Here is a 26,268-nt window from a genome sequence, read left to right on the forward strand (position 1 = left end):
AGGGTGCCGAAAGAGGAGTGGGTGACCGGTTCTGGGGTGCGATCCGACACAGATAGGAGTGCACGTTGCCGAGGAGAATGTCATACCAATAGGGTTCTAAAAATATCCATGTTTTATATTGGGAGATATAATTATAATTTAATTAATACTAGTATAAAATAAGAACCCGTGAATATTTCTTTTGCATATTCTAGAAATCTATTTAAATTAAGTATCTACTCAAGTCACAATACTACTTTGGTAGGAGATAGAAATGAGGTAAATAAATAGAAGCCACGCCTAAATTTAGTCATTTAGAGAAAGGCAACTTAATTGTGCACCATACACTGCAGGCTCGTTATTAGGCAACGTAAGATACAATTACACATGATATAATTAAGTATAATGATCGAAAAATAAAGATGAAATTAAAAATACTTTTGAATATAAAAATAAATTAAAATTCTTATTCTCGAAAATAAAGTTAACAAACTGAAGCCAACAGAATTAGTCGATTCATGCTCCCTTTCTGGTTAAAACATTATTCGGTTCGTTTTTGCATGTGAAATGTGAATACCTTAAATAGAAAATAAACGGTTGCCGCGATATTACGTGCTTTTTTCCCAGAATATTTTTGCACTCACTTCAATTTTGCTATTTATGCTTCCATTTTCACCCACACTTTCAATCCTTCAATTTCTTCGCGCTCTTCAGCCAAAACACAACCAAATCGAGCGTTAGTCGTCTCTAGATTAGGCATTTTCAACTTATCGTCATGATCTGTGCATCGAGAATTCTTCATCACTCTACAAAGGTGATCCATTTGATTTCCATAATTAATTGCTTTATTTCTCTGTAATGGATGCATGCATTCGCAATTTTCTTTTTTCCTGATCATTTTTCTGCTCTGCGTCTTCCTTTTTCTGTATGAGTATGAATCGGATTCGTTTTGCGATCTGCATGTTTTTAACGAAACGTCGGTGAGCTCAATTGGAAATGGTTTGGTCTGTAATTTGGGGATTTTGCAGCTAATTTGATCAATTTGAGCTGTTTTGTTTTCTGAAAATTTCGACAAATCATGCATCGTGGAAATGTTGTATAGCAGCAATTCTGTTGAATTTTAGGAGTATTTGCTTATACCCCTCGAGGATTAAATTTTGACACAAATAGAGAGGATTTATGCGTGCTTCACGTTTGAGCTGCTGTGGATGGAGATGCTAGTATTTATAGTGATAAAAGCTTATTATCCTACTAATATGCTGATCAGTAATTTAGGAAATGGTTGTGGAAACTGACAATTGATGAGAATGGGGCAGTAGAAGAAGTTCTGCAAGGGGGTTTTGGAGTGGAAGTAGAAGAAGAGGTGAAATCAACTTGAAATTTCTTTGAATGTGGAATCAGCCAATAAATTCTACTACTTTGGATGGTTTGAAATGGGTCAAATCAAATTTTATGGTGTTTTCACCTTGATTGTATTGGTTTCGTGGAATTAATTACCTATCAATATTTGAACTATTTAACTTATCATTTACATGGGAGTTGATTAAGAAATTAACATTAGGTGCATGCTACGGATTTTGCTCACTAACAAAATAGGAACTCTTAGCATTGTCTTGGCTATTTCCTCGTAAAGAATCATGTTCAATGACGTCATATTTCTTTGTTCTCACTCTACAGCTCAGACATACACATCATGCTATACAAAAAGACCGTGCTTTTCTTGTATGCTGGTTTACCCATCATGCCAGGATGGATGCCAATCATATAGATGGTAAGTGGCCAAGAAATAGTCACGTCTTCATTGTTAGCTCTTGTCTCTTTCATCTCCTTGTGTGCACATAATTTGTTGGAAGGCGTCAACTTTTATGCGTAACCAATCCATGATTTATTATGATTAAGATTAAACATGTAATTAACAGAGTTGCATGTTGCTAGAACTATTGAATGCTTGTTTAAATATAGTGTGTATATGCATGGTTATGTTTCTATTTTCAGTGATGCATGTATGTGTATGAATGGTATTCAATTTTGTTTTAAATGCATTTTCTATTGGAAATAGATGTTCCAAGGTCCAGCCAACTTGATCTTGGATCTGGAGACAAGTATGGCACTTCAATGTTTTCCATCAGAGGCTCTTCTTGTCAAAGTTTCCAATCAATCAATCAGACACCGGTGATGATACATGCTACTATGTTCCTCCTCTATTATTTTGCTGCCTCTTTAGTTGATTTAAGCATAACATGGGAAAGTTGTAATGAAGATTTCAACTGTTAGAATGGAGAAAGGAAATTTTTTAAGGACAGCAATAAAGGGTCATTCCCCTGCAACGACCTCAGTGTACAAAAAAAGGTTGTCAGAATCTTATACTATTATATTTTTACTCTATTTCTATTTTATGTGATATGATCCTTTTTTCATAATGCCTATTTCAGCCAACAGAGGAACTTCATCAGATATTATTCTACGGATTCAGGTTTGTTAGTATCAAATAGACCTGCCTGTAAATCTTGTTCAAGGACATATTTATTTATTCGTCACAGAATGTCTATAAGCGGCTCTGGTTTCCATTTCTTTTTATTTAAATATTTCATACTTATGTACATTAATTACTAATTGAATAAGATGATGCCAGTAATACCTGTAAAACATAAAAATTCATAAAGTCACATTGGCACAATTTCGAGGATGTTTTGATTTTAAATCGAGTCCTGCTCTCTTCTATGGTTTTGTTTTCAGGCCTATCTATCTTGCTCTAATGTGTTACTGTGAATCAGGTCTTCCACCACACCAAGAGATTGGGATGCCTTCATTATCACCCACAATGACCGAGGCAAGAATTATTCATTTCTACTATTCTCCTTTTCATGTATCAGCAACTTTACACATAATTTCTTGTCTTGTGCTTAAAGGGAAATATTGCAAAGTGGATGAAAAAAGAAGGAGAAAAACTTACACCCGGAGATGTACTGTGCGAAGTGGAAACTGTAGGTCCCTGTTTTGTCTATATAGCCTTCTGTTAATGGAATTTGCACGCTCTCCACATTCAGGTGAAATTTGAATTTGTGCACTTCCACATTTGCTTGCTGTTTCAAGGATAAAGCATCGGTTGAAATGGAATGCATGGAGGAAGGATATCTAGCAAAAATCGTGCTCGGGGATGGATCAACTGGAATTAAAGTTGGTGAGGTATTAGCTGATGTATCCTGTGAATTTGTTGTGCAAACCTATTGCATGGTCTATCAATTATATACTTGTTTGAGATGTTTTTGTCTTCCAGTTCTTAAGATAACGTTTTGATTACTCATGACTTTATTTTATGATCTTAGATAATTGCTGTAACAGTGGAGGAAGAGGAGGATCTTGACAAATTCAAAGACTACTCTCCATCAATATCTGATGCAGCAGCTTCGTCCAAAGAAACCCTTCACCACCAACTCCAACCAAAGAAGAGAGTCCCGAAGTGGCGGCAACCAAGCCCCCAGAGCGATCATCAGCAGGGGGCCGTATTTTCACTGGCCCTCTCACAAGTATGCTCGCAAAAGATGATAAGGTAAGTAATTCAATGCTGTTGATAACAAGAGTTACACAACTATACACCTAGATAATAAGATTTTTTATTCTCCTGAAGATTTCTGCTCCATGCATTTTCATAACAGGTACATATTTCAAATACAAAAGGAACAAGTCATGATGGACGTGTTACGAAGATCGATATAAAAGATAGTCCTGGTATATCTCGTCCGCCCTTATTAGTGCCTAGTTGACTCACAGGGGTTTCTTTGGTGCTATCTAAGTGATTTCTCTTCCTGCAAAATTTGTGGCCATAGATTATCATTATTTTCATCCAGTTAATCTCTTAAACAATTTGCATAACCTATTTTAACTTCTCCATTTTTGCAGCTTCAGGTGGCAAAGAAGTTTCCCCTGCCCTTGACTACGTAGACATGCCACAGACTCAAATTGGAAAGGTACATACACAGAGAGAGATATATATAGTTATATTTGGTAAACTATGAAAAAGTTTATGCATTTGGAGCTTAAGTCCCCAGTAGTCTCAGTTTCTAAATTGTAACCGAACCTTGTGCCTAATGTGAATCACATTGGATTCGAACTGCATGCTGATATGCAAACAACATTAGGATAATGAGGGTGATCTATGATGATGTGGATCTATGTTGGTCACATTGGATTCTCTGGCAGGTGACAGCATCACGTCTGTTGCAATCTAAACAAACCATTCCACACTACTACCTAACTGTAGATACATGTGTCGACAAGCTAATGGAGTGAGTTTCGCCTCTTGTTCAAATGAACACTCGACCCCACAAAGTTTACTGTATTGTTTGATCTCTGTAACTTTCATGTAGACTGCATATCCATCTGAATTCGTTGCAAGAAGCTTCAGGTGGGAGAAGGATATCTGTCAACGATCTTGTCATTAAGGTACCAAAACATTAAGGAACATACAATCCTTCCTTCTCCATGTGCCTGTCCTTCTTCATCCCTCTAAAGTGGGCAATGGGCATTAGAGCTTGGGTTTGACTCATAACAACATGATCAAACTTTTTCTTGTTTCAGGCTGCTGCTATGGCTCTTAGAGAGGTTCCTCAGTGCAATAGTTCGTGGACCGATGATTATATTCGCCAGTAAGAACGCTTACAAATTCAAGCAATTGTTTAACAAACAAGAGTCTACTAAAACTGCAGAATCTTTCCATACAGGTATCGTAATGTGAATATTAATATTGCTGTGCAAACAGACAACGGATTGTGTGTGCCTGTAATCAAGGTGAGACAACAGAAATTCAAATCACATTATGTAATTATAAACTCAAATTGCATCATCAATGTTGTATTTTCACTAAATATTCCAGGATGCTGACAAGAAAGGTCTATCAAGAATCGGTAAGGAAGTTAAGCATTTAGCTGAGAAAGCAAGAGAGAACAGCTTGAAACCTGAAGATTATGAGGTAAACCTTTATCAGCAAGCTCCCTAGCCTATATAAGAGCAAAGCACGTGAAATCTGTGGATTCTTATCACTATTTTAGATACTAAAGTATTCTTATCTTACATTAAATCACTGAACTATCAGTATAGGTGTATTAGATGTTGTAAGAAGGCACAGTTTTTATAACAGTGACAGATTAAGTTTTTTGAATTATAATAGCAATAGATTTTTATTCACTCTCTGCTATTAGGGAGGTACATTCACCGTATCAAACTTGGGAGGGTCTTTTGGTGTCGAGCAATTCCGTGCAATCGTCAACCCACCCCAAGCAGGCATTCTAGCCGTTGGATCTGGTAAGACTAACTAATTCCATGTCGCTCATTTCTATCTCAAACTCTGTGGTACAAAGATCTTCACCATATGAACAGCTCAAAGGAGGGTGATACCTGGCTCAGGCCGCAAGCAATACGAGTTTGCTTTGTTCATGACTGCCACATTAAGCTGTGACCATCGCGTAGTTGATGGTAAACTTACCTGATTCCAAAAACATGACCTAAACATTACTATATAGCAATGCCTGTGTTGGTGGCACTTCATGCAGGTGCCACTGGAGCAGAGTGGCTCAAGGCTTACAAAGGCTACATCGAGAATCCACAGTCTATGTTGGTCTGAGTTGAACCACACTTGTTCGTTTCTTCGAAGCATGAGGATGTTAGTAATAAAGCCATATGCTATGTTTGTAGTTGTAGGCGTGGAGACAAGCACGCGAGAGCTCCATATTTTCCCTATCGAATTATGATTCATTTAGAGAGTGAGAATTTGGCATCTCAAGTTTTCTCTGTCTGCACACCATTGTTCATATTAACTGTTGTTCCAAATAAGATTTATGATAGCGAGTACCTATCTTGACTCTTGAGCATTGCTAATGTTTCTGTTTTTATTTTCTTCCTTTTCTATTTCTTGTATGTTTCCCTTTCCTTTGTCTCCCCTTTCACAGTTCCCGTTTCGAGCACGTGGAACTGCAAAGGGAAAGAAAGAGAAAGATAAAAAAATAAAAGTATTTACATGGACTTAGGTGATCAGTGTTCGTGATAGAAATATTGGTTCTCTATGGGGCCGTTCATTTGCCATGATTAATCTTATCTCTTGTTCAATCGCATCCTCTATGGGGCCGCTCGGTTAATTGTGATATAAATATTTAAATGCTGATACCAAAGAAGGATGAAGCAACACTTTTCACTTTTCTGTCTCTTAATATAGAAGAAAATTTTCTTTTACATTCCTTTCTATATGTCTGATATGAACATCTAAGTAATGTTTTGAGTGAGAAATTAAGTTGCAAAAATCACTCAACTATTACTTAAATATTTACATTCATATCTTGGTGAACTTCACTATCCCTCCATTGCATTAATCAACCTGCCGCCTTTGAGTTTCGCAATTCTCTGATCAACATGTTAATCATTGTTAGGAAGAAAAAGCATGTACTGTATTTTCTGAATTAGAGAGCTGAGTTTTCTTACCCGAGGCTGACTCGTTCTCCTTCCAGGTTTGAGCTTTGATGTCACATTCATCAGACGCACAAGCTCTGGCAAGACGACGGTTGCAAGGTCCGGTCGGTCCCGCCTCCTGAGCTCACTGCATTGCAAGGCCAATTTTGCCAGCTCCAGAGCCTCCTGAACCGGCCAGTCTTGAACTCGAGGGTCAAGAATCTCCATGAATCGCCCGTTTTGGATTGCTGTGTCAACTAGATGTGTTAAGCCCATTGGAGGCCTGGCAGTGATGATCTGCAGCAAGATGATTCCTAAGGAGTAGACATCCGATTTGGTCCCAAGCAACCCTGTCTGTTGATACTCGGGATCGATGTAGCAGAAAGTCCCCGCAGCCGCTGTCACTCTGTATTGAGTCATGTTGTCGGCTTCGGCCGCAGGGATGAGCCTGGACAGGCCTACGTCGCTGATCTTGCTCACGTAGTTCCTGTCGAGGAGGATGTTCCCGGGCTTGAGGTCACGGTGGACCAGCGGCTGTGGCCTCGCCTGGTGGAGGAAGTTGAGGCCGGTTGCGATCTCTGCAGCGATTGAGAAGCGCGTGAGGCATGGCAGGGGTGGGGAGCCATCTTTGCAGGAGAGGCGGTCTTCGAGGGAGCCCTTTTCCATGTACTCGTAGACGAGGCAGCCGTATTGGGGGCAGGCTCCCATGAGGATGACCATGTTGGGATGCCTCAACCGGGTGAGTACGTCCACCTCTTGGTGGAACTGGTTTAGGGCATCCGGTATGTTGGATTTGAGAATCTTGATGGCAACGGGCGTGTTATCGATGGTGGCTCTATACACGGGTCCGTAGCTGCCTTGGCCGATCTTATGGGAGGTGAAGTTGTTGGTTGCAGCTTCTATCTCATCACCCGAATACCTTCTGCATCGACCCAAGCTGTATTCCAATGCATCCTTTACTTTCTCCAGCTCAAGATCTGCCACTTTGCGCTGTGCCTGCTTCTTCCGTTGTACTGCCTCTTTTGTTTTTCTGATTTCTGCAATGTCTTTTTCCTGCTGATGCATTCATATGCATTCATTTATCCAGATTCAAACAGAAAAGTCATTTCAATTTCAATCATGTTATGTACCTTAGTTAGGCAAGCTGCATTGTACTTTTCTTTGATCTTTTCCAGCTCTAGTTTCACTCTATTGAGCTCCTCTTCCAGATCCTGCAACGAGTAGAAATTTATAAAACGAGTGTTCGAGTATTGGCGTGTCGTGAAGTTAGTACCGTTTCTAGATTGGAGGATGCATCGGGTTCATCTAGAAACTCATAGGAGATATTGGAGGTATAGCTGTTTTGATTAGTCGAGCATGCAGAGTGGCGTGACAAGTTCCCCGCGGGGAGGCGCTGAAGCGCCTTGGCCCTAATCAGTGGAGTAGAACACTGGCTGCTAGTCATGGAGTATGCAGGGGAAGGTGCTGTACTGGCTATAGACATCTCCGAGGGGCTACTTGGTTGATATTCTGTATCCTCATCTCTGTAGTGAAAATGTAAGTGCTATTACACTTGGGTGTAAAAAGAGAACTGAAACCACTATATAAATAAGTACTACTACTATAATGGAAGATGTGCGATGAAAACGTGAAAGATCGATCTGTACCCATGAAAGGGGACGGGTGCAGGGTCAGTCGGGGACTTGATTCTGTCAACTTTGGCCTTAGACACGGAGTATACGGAGCAGAAATGTGGTGCTAATTTGCCTACAAATGTAGCCACATCTCCATTCCTAAATGCCCTGCCATGAGAAATAAGAAGCGGTGAGTTGATTTGAGTGATCGAGCTTCACTATATCTATATGTACCTAACCTGGATATGGCGCCTCGGCTGGAAGCACCCAGGACTATGTTCTTGATGGAGTAGGCGCTAAGGAAGTCGGACAATGCGCCTGCGATGTCCTGGTTACGGAGGATCACCTCCTTGGTCCGAACCTAAACTTGTCATTATCAACGCCAGTATATTTTTATCCGGGCAAATTGCCAATAAAATCACAAAGAATAGTCAAATGATGGTTCGTCACATACTTTTCAAAACTTGAATGACAAATCACCTAAGTTTTAGAATTTTGCAATTGTTTCATGTGTCAATTTTCCAATGAAACTCGTGATAACGTGACAACCAGATTTATCTACGCAGACAAAACATCGTCGAGTGGTTTACCTAGAACACATGGTGGAATAATTGCAAAATCTGGTTACCACGTCATTGTGACATTGTTATTCATAGAATTTCATCCCTAGATGAATTATCTACCTACCAAACATGCGCTAAGTAAAGTACTTACGCCTTTACGTGCGCAAACAACTCGAAAAGGAAGGAACATTTGTTGCATTTCCGAGTGACCGCATGCACTATCCTCTGCACGTAAAATTAATCATTGCAATAACAAAATTATTAATCTTCGATTTCAAATTGAAATGAAATCAATTGGGATTTGGGAGGAAAGTAAGAATACCTGATTCATGTTGAAAGGTGGCGACATGAACGAGGACGATGATCTTCTCCATCAACCTCAAATTGTCGAGGGCCCATCGCAGGGCGTGTTGGCTATTCTTGTCTCGGTCCACAGCCACCACCGTCGAAGCCCCTTGCGTCGGTGACGGTGAGTTCGCCATCAGCGGCACACCACCGCGGATGGCGGTTGCTGCTTTTCGCTACCTCACCGGATCAATCCAATGCAAATGCAACCACATTTTTCTCCAATATTTGTTTTTCTTTCGCCCTTTTTTTTCGTCGGTCTGCTTTTTTTCACCATATTTTTATTATTTTATTTTGTCTTGATTTTATTTTCTACTTATAATATAGTTGAGCCATTTTTACTATATACTTCATCTCAATCCTAAGGTTAAAATGAGGCATTTTTTGACAAATAGAATAAAATATAAAAAATAAATTAGTAAAATAGAATAAAACATAAAAAAAGATAAATATTAAATGTGTTGAACTTTGTCAAAAATACTCTCAATTACTTTGACAAACTCAGAAAAAAAAATACGATTCACTTATCTATCAAAACAACTATAGTAGTTTTTTAGGAAATAGTATGTAATTGATGTTTGAAATGAGGTTATTGCCATTAAAAAATGAATAAATAATAGGATTACTGGAGCATGTAACTTTTAACAAATTAATTTTTTTTCCATGAATTTCTAATTTGGTACATATTTCAACAATTCACAAACTTCATTTGCGATGCTAATTTCCAACTTCAATAAATTCCAGCTTATTAAAAATGATATGGATGATGAATTGGCATTTGTAAAAATGAGTTGGATGATAAGATGTGTTTTATAAATAAACTATTGATAAAAACTGTTTCAGTAGGGTTTAGAATCTAAAGGGTTGTGTACCTTTTTTCCAAAGTTTTTTCCACGGAGGCGTTCTTCTTCACCACCGACAACGGATATTGCGGCTGGTACACACGAATTTTACACATTTTTTGAGGTCAGACTTAGTTTGATTTGATTGAATATTGCATGATATGCTTAGGCCACCCGCAACGTTGCTTAGGCCACCCCCAACGCGTCGCACGGGTGGCCCGTATTCAGTCACGAAGGAACGAGACGGCGGCGTGACGCGTTACGGCGCCCCGTCTCGTCCCCAGCCCATTCCGTGTTCCGTCACGACATGACGAATGGCGAGACGTCTCTCCACGCGCCGATGCGACGTGGCGCGCCCCGGCGCCATGCGTGACACCCACTTGCCGGCCCGCGAGTGGACATCGTCACGCTGACGCAATAAATTATTTTTAAAAAAAATCGAATTAAAACAAAATTTAAAAAGTGGAAAATGGTAATATTACCGTTTATAGCCGTTTTCTATTTTTTTATTTATTTTTATACTCTATAAATACTCCTAATTCATCATCATTTCACACACAACTACACATCTATTCTTCCCAAATCATCTCCATTTCCTCTCCAATTTTCATCTAACATCTCATCACAAAATGTCCGGCGACGGAAACTCCGGCGGTGGCGGCTCCGACGAGTGGGATCTCAACGCGTTCGGCGACTGAGAGAGCATGTACAACACATTGGGTGGTTCCGGTTCTTCGACCCCGGGCACCAAGGGTTCGTTGACGCTGGGGGGTACCAACCACCCAATTTTGACGTGGATGCATACGCCCGTCCCTCTGCCCCGCGGTATTCGCAGGGATTATCCCAGATTCCGGAGGATTATTCCGTTGAACTTACTCCGGAAGAAGGCCGAGGCGGGGGAGGAGGCCGAGGGAGTGAAAGCTCCAGGGTGGAGGCGGAGGCGGACGAGGAGGAGGATCTAGGCCGATAACCGTACGGCCCCAAAGAAACGCTGGCGGTGTACAACGCCTGGATCAACGCCTCGTACGATCCCATCGTCAGAAATCAACAACCCCGGAAGTGCTTCTGGGAAAAGGTCACCGAGGCCTACCACCAGATTAAGCCGAAGGGGTCCCACCGCCGCACATATAAGATGCTTCGCGCTCACTTTGACCGAGTCGACAGAGAGGTCAAACGATTCTGCGCCATCCACAAGAATGAAGTTGCCCATTACCAAAGCGGAGCCACGGGAGCCGACATTCTGAGGTCGGCTTTGCGGGTCTACTTCGACGACACCGGCAAACAATTTAAATATGTCGATGTTTGGGAGGTCGTCAAGGACGAGGAAAGGTGGGCCGGCGGTGTGCGGTCCAGCATGGGCTCGACCTCGAAGCGCACGAAGCACACGACGAGTGGCCAATACTCGTCTGGTAAGGGCGGTTCGGGCAGCGAGACACAAGAGTTTTCCTCGCAGGAGGTTGAGACCCCGACAGACAATGCCGGACCTCGGTAGACGATGCCGGAGGGTCCTCCCGTGGGCGCCGTCGGCCGCAAGGGAGAAATGCGGCCAAGGCGGCTAGAGGGGGAGGGGCCGAGCAGAATCAAGCCAGGCGGGCTCGGGCTCGGGGGGACCCCCCAACTCCCTTATGGCCATGTACATGACCGCCACAATGGCGGACACTTCCCGCATGACGCCCGCCCAATACCAAATCTGGCTTAACGGAATTACGTTTATGGCAGCACAACTTGGCATTCTGCCTCCTCACGGCTTCAGTGCACCTCCACCGCCTTCGGGAGATTATTCGCCTGCGGAGTAGTTTTTTTTATTTTCTATCAAATTGTATTTTAAATTATGTCATTTTTATTTTTTTAGGATTTTAATTATGTCTTTTTTTATTTTTTTGAATTTTAAGTTGTATTTTTATTTTATATTGTAATTTTATTTTATTTTAATGAAGTGTGTTTTTTTAATTGAATTTGGTTGGAAATAAAAATAAAAAATGAAATTGAATGAATAGTAATTTAAGGGACGAAGGGTTGCAGGTTCCGTCCCTTAGTTAAGAGATGTAGTAAAAAAGTACAGTGGGGCCGCGAATAGTAATTTAAGGGACGGTTTAGTGACAGCGTTGTGGATGGCCTTAGTCGAACATTATGTCAATTGGTTACTTTTATGAGTTTATTGAATTTTGAAGGATAAAAGATTAAAAAAATATGAATTATAATAACTTCTGAGGCTGATATTGACTTCGTCTTTCAAATAGCTTCGCGTCGCATACCTTAATCAGAATCTGGTAGTGAAAATTATGGTCATTTTGCTCAAATCTCCAACAAGCACGTGTTTAAATTCTTTCATTGAATTACTCTATTGTTGAATTACATTTGGCGATTTAGATTATATTATTAATGGCCGGGATTTATGTGAATATTTCATGGTGTGTTATGGTGAATTGGATTGAATTGTATAGATTTTTTTGTTGGATGAGCTTGAATAGTTCGAATGTCATTGGTGAATTACGTGAATGGATTTTCCACAAAACTTCGTGATTTAAGGATTAACCTGTCGAAGTAGGCTCACAACATATCACTAGTGCCCTCAACGACGCTGTTGACACAGAACGTTGTTGTTTTTTGAGAGTTCGCACAACCGAATTTTCATAAAGGTTGACGTAGCACTCGAAAATCCTTTTGGTTAGAATACTTTAGGTTAGAATACTTTATGTGAGCTTCAGTTTTGGGAATCTCTGCTCCATGTGAAAGTTGGATAAACTTGATTGCCTTGGGGAGTATATGACCAACTATTCTCAAAGAGTAGTTGTCCTTAGACAAAGAATCAACTATGTCGAAAGACAAATCTAATGATGAAGTGGATCGATGCTGAGCTTCAGTGGAGCGACACAAAGATAAGCTTTGAGTTGTTGTTGATAAGAATGTGGATCCATGAGACTTGATTAAAAAAAGACAATGAAAAAAGAATTGAGAAAATACGGTGAATATATAATAGCATGCGATAAATTTATAAATAAATAAGGATTTTAAAAATTTAAATGAAAAAGGCCAAGTGGACATTTTTATCAATGACATATTTATTTATTATCATTAATATTTATATATTAATAAAAATATAAGAAAATATATAAAAATAGTAAGTCATGTGGCGAACCACGATATGCTTCTTCCACATGCTTTTGCATTGCACCATTTCGGAGTTGGCGAGTGTGTTACCCATTGCAGCACCATCATCTACTAATACAATAAAAAGCAAGTGATGCCCGCAGGGGCGTAGCGCAGTTGGTAACGGAGGGGCAGATCTTGCTGCAATGAGCCTGGGTTCGAATCTCACTGCTGTCGTGTAGTTGCTTACATCTCTCAGGCACAAGTGTGAGGCCATCGTGTAGTTGCTTCCATCTCTCAGGCACAAGTGTGAGGCCTTGCAAGTGATACAATTGTACCTCAAAACAGTATGATTAATATTGGAGGGAACATATTTTTTGGTCCACGAACTTTACCAAAGTATCATTTTAGGTTCGTGAACTTTGAAAATATCATTTAAGGTCCACCAACTATGAGCTAATATAATTTGAAGTACTTTTTACTATTTCCAAGTTTTTTTGGACGAAAATACCCTCAATACCTTAAAGGGTGTATATTTTTAATAAATTTATCATATACTCATATTTTTTTATAAATATCTTTACAATATATTTTTGACAAATTTTCTAAATATAATTTGACCTTCAATATTATCATTTAATTTTGTGACATGCAAGAAAAGATATTTATTCAATTTTTTATATTAATCTATAGTTGGTGGACCTCAAATGATATTTTCAAAGTTCACGGACCTAAAATGATATTTTGGCAAAGTTCGTGGACCAAAAAAGATGTTCCCTCTTAATATTTTATTAAGTTCATCTATAAATTGATATATTCTGTGATCTAACAATAGTTGCTTCCATCTCTCAGACACAAGTGTGAGGCCCTGCAAGTGATACAATTGTACCTCAAAACTGTACTATTAATATTGTATTAAGTTCATCTATAAATTGATATATTCAGTGATCTAACAATATTCTATGCATTTATCCACCATGTGTTTGAATCCATGAGGCTTGCAGCTCAAAATGCTTTGTCACATGTTCCATATATTTCAATGGACTGGAATCCCTATTATGCAATACCGTGAAATCATGGTAGTGCACTAATGAATTCCATGATCTCGATAACTTAAAATGTTTTTGTTACATACTGTTTTAATGAGATGAGATCTTAACGTGAAAGTGAAAATCTTTGCGTCGATATAATTTTGATGATTGTGTTTTCGATGTATGTTTTTTCGTACTAATATATTTTATTTGTTTTATAATTTTAAAACTAACATAAAAATTATCAAAATTGGTGAAATGAATTATGACTGAAAATGAGGCTGATCTTATTACAAACTTTGTTGCTGAAATAAAAAATATTAACGTGATTTAAGGAAAATTTGATTGTAACTGAAAATGAAGCTAATTTTTATATCCTTTTCTTTTGGGTGATCTTATTAGAGCATCTCCAATGGCAGACGTCTAGTCGGACGTGCGCGACGGGCGACAGGGACGTTCGCCATTATGGCAGGGGAGGTCGGATACGGACGTCCCGTGAGGACGTCGGCGCGACGGGCGGGCGGACGTCCGCCATTGTGGCGTGGGTCGGACGTCCGATTTTTAAATTTTTTTAAACTCTATATATACGGCTCGTTGAATTTTATTTCATTCGCACCACTTTTGTTAACAAGTTTCTCTCTCTACATCTCTAATTTCAAGTATATCTAGAATATCTAGTGACAGTGATAGCGAGAATGAATTGGAGGTCGCTGTGGAAGGTGCGATAGATAGGCTGCTACAGCAGAGGGCGCAGCGGCAGCAGCAGGCTGCGGTACTTCGGCCGATCCATCGTCAAACTACAGTACCCCGTGACCACATTGCTGCACATATTCGGTTGTATGCAGACTACTTCACTCCGCAACCACGTTTTGGGGAAGCCTTATTCCGGCGACGCTTTAGGATGCATAGTCCACTGTTTCTGCACATCGTGGGTGCTTTAGAGAGAAGATACCTGTATTTTAGGATCAGGGAGGATGCAGCTGGCAAACCCGGACTCACGCCCTTGCAGAAGTGCACTGTCGCAATCAGACAACTGGCGTACGGAGGCGCGGCCGACATGTTCGACGAGTACCTCCACATTGGCGAGTCGACAACCGTCGAGTGTCTGCAGAATTTTTGCGCGGGCGTGAGAGCGATATTCGGTGAGCGGTATCTTCGGAGTCCGAGCCCCGAAGACTACCAGAGTCTGGTAGATATGCATAGGTCGGTGCACGGGTTCCCTGGGATGTTGGGCAGCATAGATTGTATGCATTGGGAGTGGAAGAACTGCCCCGCCGCCTGGAAGGGGATGTACACTACTGGCTTCAAAGCCAAGCATCCCACGATGATCCTAGAAGCTGTAGCTGACTACCGGCTGTGGATATGGCATGTTTATTTTGGAGTCGCAGGGTCGAACAACGACATCAACGTTCTCCAGTCGTCGCCCCTGTTCAATGCTCAGTGCAATGGCGTTGGTCCCGCCATCAGTTTCGTCGCCAACGGCAACCAGCACAATATGAGATACTATTTGGCGGATGGGATTAACCCAAATTGGCCCGTCTTTGTGAAGACAATCAAGCATCCGCTCAGACAAAAGAAGTCATACTTTGCGAGCCGTCAGGAAGCAGCGCGCAAGGATGTGGAGCGGGCATTTGGTGTGCTCCAGAGTCGATGGACGGTAGTCAAGGGTCCTGCACGGCAGTGGTATATTCCCAACATCGGCGATGTCATGTACGCATGTATCATAATGCACAACATGATTGTCGAAAATAAAGCTGCGGAACTGACTCAGTGGACCAATGAAGATGATACGGGTGCAGGTCCAAGTCACGGCGTGGCCACCGCGAATGTGAATATGGGGGGTACCTCATGGAGAGGTCGAGCGGATGCGTGCATTTGCCGACATGCGGCAAACAGATGCCCATGTTCGACTTCAGAACGATATTATCGAAGAGGTTTGGACGCGGAAGGGTTGACGTTGATGTTAGTACTTTTTTTTTGTTTTATTACTATGTAATTTTTTTTCAAATCATGTATGTTTTTTTTAAATGAAGTTGTTAATTTTTCCGTTCGTATTCGTGTTGAAATTTTATTTCCGTAAACGTAAATTGTTTTATTTGTGAATTTGTGATTTTTTTTTATTGCGGAAAGTCCTAGTGGGAAGGGCGATGAGAAGGGCGGATTGTGAAGGGGATGTCCTAGTGACGTGGCAGTAGGATGGGAAGTCCTAGTGATGTGGCAGGAGGTGTTTTTGGGAAGTTTTAGTGGGACATCCGAACTTGCTATGTCCTTGCAGCAAAAAGTGAAATGATTATTTTTAAATAATTCTATGGAGATGGTTTACCTTCTAGGACGAGCAAGGACACGTGGTGTTCTTGGAGTCTGTATCATGAAAAGTCCATGACTCCTTTTTCTATATTCTATGCACTAATAATTGTTTTTTTGTTTTTTGCCTAATTTATTTTGTTCTTTTTCTACAGATGCATTGATTGGAGATAGATAATTGCATCTACACGTGTCAAATGAAGATGTAACGCAATTAGTAAATGCTTTTCCACAGCTGCTCCATCTCTCTCTCTCACCTCTCACCAGCTCAAAAATGAGAAGGAAAAATTGAAAAATTAGCTGAGGAGAAATATTGCTGAGCATGCTTTCAGCCCTTGAGTTATTGATTTGTTTGTGGGGTTTCAATTCAATATTTGTAAGTAAGAGCCCTTTCACTTAAATCTTGAATCCATTTTCTAAGTATAAAGATTGAATCTTTGCTGCGGCGGCATCATTCCCTTTTCTAGTTTTTGTTGTAATTTGTTGGTATTCGGAATTTATTTTTGCGGAATGAATCTTGATTGAGAAAAAGTGAAAACTCAATTGGAAAAATGCGTTCTTTTTTTCAAGAGGCTGAGAGGGGTTGCCTTAGATCCATGAAATCCATATATATCTCCATGTGTCAAAAAAGTTGACATCTTTTGAGGGTTTCTTGTGAATCTTGTGGGGGTCGGTTTTCCTTTTTCCTAGGTTTGTTTTCCTCCTTGCAGATATGGATAAGGGTTTGAATTTTTTTGTCCTTTTCTTGATTCTCGTGAGTATATAAGTGTAGGTGCTTGTAGATTGGGATCTTGGTTTTTAAGTTTGTTGTTTATTTTGTGTTCTTGATTCCAATCCTTAAAAGTTCTGTTTTTGGAAGTATGTTTAATGCATCCTATGTTTGACTCCTAGATCCCTATTTACCTCTTTCACTTTTGATGAAAGTTCGTTAGTTTCAATCTCTTCCTTTTTGTCCTTTTTTGTTTAGTTCTTCAAGAATTGCTCCCTTTTTGGGTATTGATTCAATTGGTAAAACTTTTGATTCCTCTAAGGTTAGCTTTGCTGCTTGAAAAGATCGATTTCGAGAATCTGAAATAGTTTTGTAGCCTTAAATCGGGTTGGTATTGCAATGATGGAAGAGATATCTCCTTCAGCAGTCGCGGTTACATTTGGTTTAGGCAATCCTGTGTGTGAGAATCCCGCGATTTCAAGCCATATGGAGATTGCTCGACTCAAATTAGTGACGGAGACAGCAACCTTGCTGTCTGATCCAGCGTTCGGCTGGGATGCTGGTTTTAATCATGTGAAAACTGAGGTGGATGGCATGTTAGACACAACACCGGTTAACGAGAGCAGCCAGGCGGAAGGTAGTAATGTTCAAGATAGTGAGGAAGACGAAATTATCTTGTTTGGAGCGGACACTAGCTTTATAGGTGGTGTAGAGTTGCTACCCCTACATCATGGCTCGAATATAGCTGTGCCGCTAGTTTCTGCTTCAGAGACAAGTGTGCCGATCGCTGTTGAGATTGAGGGCGTGGAGAATGGCCAGCTGGTTGCCAAGGTGATTAGTGTGGAGGAGAAAGGCATGCCAACAGGTCAATGTTCGAGTGGACCTGCAATTAAAGAATCCCTTGTTTCTGTTAAACTGCCCTGCCAGAAAAACCCGAGCAAAGGCGGTGTTAAGAGTGTTTTTGAGCTGGACTGTGTGCCACTCTGGGGGTCAGTGTCGATATGTGGGCATAGGCCTGAGATGGAAGATGCTCTTATGGTCGCACCACATTTCATGAAAATCCCGGTGAAGTTATTTATTGGTGACCATGGAAACGATGGAATAAGTCAGACTCTGAATCAACTGACGTCTCATTTTTTCGCAGTTTATGATGGTCATGGTGGATCTCAGGTGCAGTGTTGTTGTCTCTATATATATTTGATAATTTTACATAAACCTGTTATTATTTTGTCGATCGACACAAATGATTAATGTTTTCATAATGGTTCTGTGGTGTGAAAAATGTGTTTTCTGCTAATTACTATTGGAACTTGATTTTGTAGGTTGCAAATTACTGTCGTGATCGTATTCACTGGGCTTTGGTGGAGGAATTGAACGAGTGTAAAGTGGTAGAAGGGAGCACCAAGGACACTAGGCAGGTCCAGTGGGAGAGGATTTTCACAGATTGCTTTCTAAAAGTCGACGATGAAGTTGGGGGCAAACCGGTAGAGGGCAGCCCTCAAGTGGATATTGAAGAGGATTGCATTGTCGAACCTCTTGCCCCAGAGACCGTCGGATCAACTGCTGTCGTTGCAGTTTTGTCATCATCCCATATTATAGTTGCGAACTGTGGAGATTCAAGGGCTGTACTCTATCGTGGTAAAGAAGCAATCCCGTTATCAGTTGATCACAAAGTAAGCTTGCATCTTATTGCTTTTGCTCCATTGCTTGTTTTTCTTGAAGCCCGTTGGCGTTGTATTCTCATATTTCGTTTAATTTATCTGCCAGCCAAGTCGAGAGGATGAATATGCTAGAATTGAGGCATCCGGAGGCAAAGTCATCTCGTGGAACGGTCACCGTGTTTTTGGTGTTCTTGCCATGTCAAGGTCTATAGGTAGGTCTACTTTTCCATTTGTATACCAAAAAAGATCATTTCTTGTGCCTTTTATATATTTCTTCATGCTTTATTATGCAATTTCTGGTAGTAAGATCGAGTTGAGATCATTTTCTTAACCCGTGTTTGAAAGCTCCTAATAATTACTCAAAATTGTATGTTCACGGGTGCTTGGTTTGAACAACGTTGTTAGATTGTGGAGTACTAATTTGTGACAAGTCCGACTTTCAATTCTCGAGTCTGTTTCTCGCTCTTTCTCCTGCATTATTCATGTAGTTATAGTTATACAACTGAACTTTCACTTGTCTCGGGCGCTGTTCTCAGGTGATAGATACTTAAAGCCATGGATCATACCCGAGCCAGAGGTAATGTTCGTCCCTCGGAACAGAGAGGATGACTGTCTCATCCTGGCCAGTGATGGGCTGTGGGATGTGATGACAAACGAGGAAGTGTGTGAAGTGGCAAGGAAACGCATTCTGATCTGGCACAAGAAGAATGGGACGGACCCGTTGGCAGATCGAGGACAAGGTATCGACCCGGCAGCCCAATCGGCTGCGGAGTACCTCTGCCAGATGGCCCTGCAGGCAGGGAGCAAAGATAACATATCTGTAATTGTGATAGACTTGAAGTCTAAGAGGAAGATCAAAACCAAACCTTGATTGATCCTCCATTTCCACTGTAGCTTTTAAATTAATATTTTCTCATTTTTACATAATCAGTCCATATGTTTTTTGTCTTCATGGACTTGAAAAGTGTGCATGAGGATGTTTTTTAGTAATGTAATATAGAAAAAGAGAGGATTACTTAATTTAGGAACTTTTTGTGTTTGATTATTGTTACATTGGTGTTGGACGAGAGTCGGATCAAATATATGTAAAGAGAAAATGAGGTTGTTAAATCTAATTACATGTATAGATAAAAATAATTAATTTAGAATCTGTGTTATATATCAAGTCAATATCATGAGTTTAAAATTAGAATAGTACTACTATAAAATTATAGTACTAACAAAAATACCATCCAAAATACAACGTTAATTAATATTTTAAGCAAGGATGGCAACAGAGATTACAGATACTGAGAAACACTCTCTCTTTCATGCTATGTATATATACAATATATACTTTTTGATTTGCTATTTTGGTCCGTCCGCGATTAGGAGATCCTAATCTCGGGTAGGGTAGGGTAGGCTAGCAATGAGATGGATAAGGGAGCTTGCACTTTGATGGAAGCTGTAAGGCAAGATTAGGGTCTATTCCAAGGGATGGCAGCAGCTTTGAGTTTTAGTAGGAGCAAAGGCACCTTATATCAGCATGAGACAGGGCTGAGCGGCACTTTGCCGACGGCGGTGGTGGCCTCGGTGGAGTCACCGACGGCTTGCACGCCATCAGATCCTCCCCTGACATGTTGCATATGTTCTGACCATCTACATTTATGATCACCAACATCAACATTGCTGCTGCTGCTACTACTACTACTATCTTCTTTTCATACACTAAATTCTTCCTCATTTTCTTGTTTCTTTATCTTATATGCTTTTGTTTCAATTAGTGATGATCATATATATTTATATATAGGACTTCATGGCCGCCCTATTAGACCTGTGAAATTATTTGAAAGGAGATATTTATTTTTATTTTTATTTTTATTTTTATTTTTATTTTTATTTTTTTTTATTTTTATTTTTATTTTTATTTTTTTTTTATTTTTATTTTTATTTTTCATCTATAGGTTCTTCGCTAGCTTTTTAATTTATTTTCCACCACAAATGTTGTGTTTTGGATCTTTGTAATCACATAACGTGTGATTGGATTTTATCTTCAATAATAGTGTTTTCACTTTGTCAAGTTGACTTCAAGTCGTCTTCGTAATTAGGGTCGGTACTGTTGCTTCCAAGTCTTCACGTGTTTCAATCATGCATAGAGTAATATAGTTAATGAATTCTTCTCATATCATTTATTGTGGGAAAAATGTGTGCCTACGTATACTCCACCATTATTACATTCAATTAGAGTTAATTCACTTATGGTGATGTGTCTCTTCATTGAATGAATACAACACATGGATTCGAATTCTATTAAGAGCGGCGAAAGATTATAGTAGTATATTTTGTTATCTTATAGTATTCGCAAAATTTCATGTGTTAATGTAGGTGTAATTCACCTCTTATTAATTTTCTATTCATGCAAAGTTTAATTCATTTTGGTACGTCCGTCAAATTGGTATCTATTTATTTATAGTTAAAATTTTTTAATGAGATGAGTCGTATTTTCCTTTAATACTACTCCCTCCGTTCCATATTAAAAGAGTCATTTTTCTATTTTGGTAAGTTCCAAGTTAATCGAGTCATTTATATTTTTGACAAAAAGTAATTATTTTTTTACTTTATTCCCTCTTACCTTTTTTCACCAACCATTTAACACACTATTTTTAAATTCCGTGCTCAAAAGAAATGTCTCTATTAACTAGGGGTGGGTGGGTACGGTATACCTTACCGAAACCACCATACCGTATACCTTACCGTAAATACGGTATGGGAAAAAATCATACATTTACCTTACCAAAGTTTTCGGTATACCGAACTTCGGTATACCTTATTTTCGGTATGACGAATTTTCATACCGATACCGTACCTCATTTTCGGTATACCATACCGAAGTTCGGTATACCTGACTTTCAACATCAATTAAAATAGAAAATTAGAGTTTTTAGAATATTATTTATATTTTATAATTTTAAAATAAATTAAATATAATTTATTCATAATTATATTTATATTTCACAATAGATTTTATAATTTAAAAAATATAAAATATATTTTATATATAATTGTGTTTATATTTTTGTGATATATACCTTAGTTTACGGTATATACCTTAATTTACGGTATATACCGAATTTCGGTATGCAGCGGTATACTGCGGTATTTGAAAATCCATACCGTTACCTTACCGAAATTTTTCGGTAAGGTATCATACCATACCGAAAGTCACGATATACCAAAAATTCGGTATTTTCGATATTTTTTCAGTACGATAAGACCGGCATTTCGGTATTTCGGTATTTTTCCCCAGCCCTACTATTAACAAGGAACGGAGGAAGTAATATTTTAATTATTTTTTTTATCTCTCATGTTTTACTAATTTCACATTAAAATGCATATCGTCCACTTTAATAAAAATTATTTTTTGTGGGTAGAGATAGAATTATTGAGTGAAAAAAATGGTTATTTAATAAACACCGAGCAAAATTTAGATATAAGAATAAAAGGAACCAATTACAAGCTACGTGGACGAGTTGGATGCGTGAAATCATTTTAGTGATAGTAAAAATAAACAAATGCAGTACTGGTACAGGTTTTGTAGGTAGAGATCCCTATCTTTTTTGATGGAGACCATAAAGGCAACATGTACTCTCTCTGTTCGTCTAACAAAACAATGTCGAATCATCATTTTAACCCAGTTAACTAATTCGACTCATTTACATCACATAGATGAGTGACAAATTATAGGTATTGTAAAGAATCATTTACATTTTAACTTATTTTCAAACCAAACATTTGTCAAAGCTAAAAAAATCCCATTAAAGAGAAGCATGATAATCCAACAAAATCTGGGGACTACAGCTGAAGCTAACAATAGATAATGCTATACAAAGCACCAAATGTAATACTTTAACAAGAGAGGAGTCTAGTCGAACCGAGGCAGTGGCCAGAATTGCTGAGAGTCGAGTTGAAAGATCAGTATTCCATCTCAGGGGCGAGGTCTCTTGTTGCTGCATGATGGGCACTTATATTGCTTGATCTGCTCGGCTTTGGCAGGAGTAATTTTGACACACTTGCCATGGAACCACTTCTCACATATGTCGCAGCATATCCAGAACTCATCTGATGCATAGTTATCCCCACAGGCACCACACAATGTCTCCCCATGTTCGTCGTCTTCTTCCTCGTCCAGCTCCTCCTCGTCTTTTGGCTGTGGCTTTGAAACTTTAACCTGAGAGTTGGTTGTGTTTTTCATTAGAGCACGAGCAAAAATTGATACCATTAAGAAGTGTAACATTAAAAATAGGAGAATCAATTCCATGTACTTGAATTCACCATTTATCGTTTATGTCTAAAACTATGCCATTGAGCGCCTACACGAAATAGGAACCTCATTTTTACAGATGAAAGTTTAGCGATCTAATTCAATGAAACAAAGCAGTGTGGGATTTAGAGACCTAATCATACTTTATTCCGAAAAAAAAAACTTATTTGGGTACATGTAATGCAGTAGAAGAATGTGGTTCCTAAACTGCCAAGTTAACATTACATGGGGAGCAAGTCTATAAAAATATTGGTCATGCACGTAAGGAACATATAAAACTTGATACGCACAGAAAAACAAATAGGGTCTATTTGATTATGGTGAACTTTGGATTGATTACTATTAAGTAAAAAGTCTTACAGATGAAAGTTTAGCGATTTATTCGATGAAACAAATGGGGTCTATTTGATTATGGGAGTAGGAAAAAGAAAAGAAATAGAAACAAAGAATCATAGACAGTACCGGCTTAGAATTCGACTTGGATTTGCTGCTACTGTTTGAGACTGGAGATTTCTCTTTCTGCAGTTTTTTGGTAGCCTCAGTCACAACTTCAAATACAGTAGGAAGATCATTGATCAAGCTGAATAGCCGCTTCCTGCACAAATGACGAGCGAACGGACTGATGGAAGCTTAAGCAAGCTTTATGGAAAAACTACAAAATACTACATATAAAACAGAACAGACGAATGACATACAAGCTGCACTGTTAGTATCTACAAACATTATGTGCTAATTCCAAACCACTCGAAAATCTAAACAATAACAAAAGGCAAAACCAGGAAATACAAAGAGGAACTAGTTACTACCACTCTCCCAGTGATAACAGTTTTGCATAAACTGACTAGTAATGACAGTGACAGGCACTTTACTAAGCAATGAATTGCATGCTAATATTGAAAAGATTAATACAAAGGCGTACCTGTCAGCTTTATCAATGCTAAATCTAGCACCAAAATAAAAAGCAACGGAAAGCAGCCATGAGTCACTGTGGACAGCAATAAGAGCTAGCCAGTCTTTTTCTTGCATCCCATCTCTAGCAAAGTTGATGCCCAAAGCAGGCTCGGGGAGTTCAGGAGGCACCTCTTCAACAGGCAAATTGACATCCCATTCTCCATGAGGATGTCCGTATAGGCATAAATTCTCCCTCTCTGTGAAGCAAACCCACGAGCAGAATCAATACCAGCAGCGGTAAGAAAAAAACCAAATAAGAAGATATTGTTAAAATCCTAAGAATAAGTAAAACAACATTCTAAGATAGGATTATTTGTAAATTCTCATGCCTCCTGTAAACAGACACAACCTAATGTTTTACAGGTAACGAAGCAATCATATGTTAACAAGATTAAACAAGACCTATAGCAGTATTATGAGATGGGCAAGACATTTCCGAAAGGCCTATACAGTGATCTATCAGCTAGAGTATACAAGTACTTCTACTCAAATAATTTTCTTTAATTGCATCAATCACAGGTTTACACTTTACAGAAAAGGTATAGAAGTTTTAGTAAACAAAAGTTAATCCTGAGAGAAAGAATCATGTGACTGTGTAACACCAAAGCAGTTTCTTGGCATGAAGCAATATATTGCAGACACAATGTATATTAGACCAAAATCAAGAAACTCGGTAGAGCAAAATCCAATTGATTCCTGAAAATAAAATAACTAAAATCCAGAATACTGAGATGAGACATTCGAGAAATCACTTTCAATTTAATCCAACAAGGTGCAACACGAGAAATCCTAGAACAAACCAATGAATCTACAAATCAGTACAAGACAAGTGTCTAGCTAAAACGAATGGCACTTATTTGCATACACTCATGTAGAAACATGCCATATTTGCTTAAGTAATGGCATACAAATGCAATCAGATTAAGTAACATACATCAGATAACTGCTCAAGACGGTTCTTACAAAAAATATTTATCCAATCCATATACGTCTAACAAATTGCAAAAACAAAACAAAAAACACCTAAAAACAAAAAATGGGATACATATCCTTCCTAAGCATATATACTTTTCAAAAAACACCAAATTCAAACTCAAAACCAACGATTGAAGCCATGACGACACACAAACTCACATAACGACATCCAATCTCTGCAGATTGAAGCCAATAATGCTAATTGCTAATATCTACTTCAACCTAGAAACAGTGAACAAAATATGAAACAAGGGAACCGGAGCAGCACTGCAATCAAAGAACAAATGTGGAGACTACCAGGATCACACTGCTGGTAAAATTCTTCAACATCTGCATAAACAAGAGACAAAGCTACATTAGGTAACTGAGCAATAAATAAAACCCAGGCAAATTTACAAAGGTAAAAAAATTACAATCGCCTACCTGTTGTAAGGGCTTTAATAAGTGCAGCTCTTCGGCCCTTAAAATCCTTGAAAACTTCCTCAACAGATCGAGGATACAACCTCGCAGCCATTTGTCACCTTTTAGCCTCCTTGAGATCAAATTTATAAGAAAACTGGACTATTGTCGTTGAATTAAGTTAACCGGATCGAGAAATCAAAACTTCATTTTAGGTAGAGGATTTTCTATTAGAAATGAGTCACTCACCCCTTAAAAGGACTGGGGAGGGTTATCCACACTTATATAGATTAGATGAGATCTTCACCAAGTCGCTGTGGGATAGAATTTAGAGAATTTAACATTTTCTTCAGTTGGAATTGAGGGGTTGAAGAATCAAAATATTGTTGTTGCAGGTTTCAGTTTACTAGATCGAAAATTGGAAGCATCATTAGTTAGACAGAGAGAGAGAGAGAGTAAGAGTTGAATGACGATGGGTGGGTTTAACTAAATTTGTGTTTTGAGTATATTTTATTATTTTTTATATTTGGATAAATAATATAAGTAATTAACGAATTCGTTTAAGTTGATTTATTAATTATAATTGACTGAAGTCTTGACCTTTGCTTCTATTTTGAAATTGAATTTCAAAACGTTAGCTTGATCTTGGATTTAATTCAAATCTTGCTACATTCATTGCAGGATCATCGATTAGTCTTGAAGTCATCTATTGAAATAGAAGCCTAATTTTAAAGAATTTTAAACTGTATTTCAATAACTTAGTAGAAGAATATCTGAAGGGTCTTTTCACCTTTTAAAATAAAGAATGAATTACATTATTTGTCCTTAACTTTTTGGGTCGTTACACTATAGATCTCTAAAAAAATAGTGTCATAAGATCCTAACGTTTAATATAATCACGAATGATGTTTTTTCGGACTAAAACACCCTCAGACCTTATAAGGACATTTTTGCCACTCCATTATATTGATGGCATATGATTTCTGCCACATTTCCTAATAAATTCTGGTACTTCATACTTAATTAAAATTTTGTCATTATTTATACTTTCTAATCATTTTATATAAT

At 38.8% G+C, this 26,268-nt stretch overlaps 3 protein-coding genes and 1 pseudogene across 7 annotated transcripts; 2 read left to right on the plus strand and 2 right to left on the minus strand.

Annotated features, from left to right (window-relative positions):
• Window positions 1-1,728: 1,728 nt before the first annotated feature.
• On the plus strand, window positions 1,729-5,689 carry LOC121810440 (annotated as a pseudogene).
• A 460-nt stretch (window positions 5,690-6,149) lies between these two features.
• Window positions 6,150-9,119, minus strand: LOC121810964 (U-box domain-containing protein 34-like). Its single transcript, XM_042211711.1, has 8 exons — window positions 8,916-9,119; window positions 8,745-8,818; window positions 8,270-8,391; window positions 8,064-8,198; window positions 7,691-7,940; window positions 7,548-7,628; window positions 6,451-7,470; window positions 6,150-6,372 (listed from the first exon to the last, which is right to left on the minus strand). Exons 1-8 carry the CDS (start codon window positions 9,073-9,075, stop codon window positions 6,322-6,324), a joined length of 1,893 nt encoding a protein of 630 aa, XP_042067645.1. The 5' UTR covers window positions 9,076-9,119; the 3' UTR covers window positions 6,150-6,321.
• Window positions 9,120-16,408: 7,289 nt separating this feature from the next.
• On the plus strand, window positions 16,409-19,626 carry LOC121741717 (protein phosphatase 2C 16-like). Of its 4 annotated transcripts, none has more exons than XM_042134600.1 (5): window positions 16,409-16,585; window positions 17,237-18,084; window positions 18,237-18,587; window positions 18,682-18,787; window positions 19,112-19,626. In XM_042134600.1, the coding sequence occupies exons 2-5, from the start codon at window positions 17,314-17,316 to the stop codon at window positions 19,444-19,446; spliced, it is 1,563 nt and encodes a 520-aa protein (XP_041990534.1). In that variant the 5' UTR covers window positions 16,409-16,585; window positions 17,237-17,313; the 3' UTR covers window positions 19,447-19,626. The 4 variants fall into 4 exon arrangements, with proteins under 4 accessions (XP_041990534.1, XP_041990536.1, XP_041990533.1 ...); XM_042134602.1 differs by having other exon boundaries at window positions 17,242-18,084; XM_042134599.1 differs by having other exon boundaries at window positions 16,409-16,581.
• Window positions 19,627-22,345: 2,719 nt separating this feature from the next.
• LOC121811592 (PHD finger protein ALFIN-LIKE 4-like) lies at window positions 22,346-25,668 on the minus strand. 2 transcript variants are annotated; one of them, XM_042212458.1, is made up of 6 exons: window positions 25,450-25,668; window positions 25,225-25,357; window positions 25,099-25,131; window positions 23,795-24,023; window positions 23,338-23,470; window positions 22,346-22,782 (listed from the first exon to the last, which is right to left on the minus strand). In XM_042212458.1, exons 2-6 carry the CDS (start codon window positions 25,313-25,315, stop codon window positions 22,540-22,542), a joined length of 729 nt encoding a protein of 242 aa, XP_042068392.1. In that variant the 5' UTR covers window positions 25,316-25,357; window positions 25,450-25,668; the 3' UTR covers window positions 22,346-22,539. The 2 variants fall into 2 exon arrangements, with proteins under 2 accessions (XP_042068392.1, XP_042068390.1); XM_042212456.1 differs by having other exon boundaries at window positions 25,225-25,362.
• Between the last annotated feature and the right edge of the window lie 600 nt (window positions 25,669-26,268).

This window comes from Salvia splendens, chromosome 7 (genome assembly GCF_004379255.2).
Source record: "Salvia splendens isolate huo1 chromosome 7, SspV2, whole genome shotgun sequence".
Classification (NCBI taxonomy): domain Eukaryota; kingdom Viridiplantae; phylum Streptophyta; class Magnoliopsida; order Lamiales; family Lamiaceae; genus Salvia; species Salvia splendens.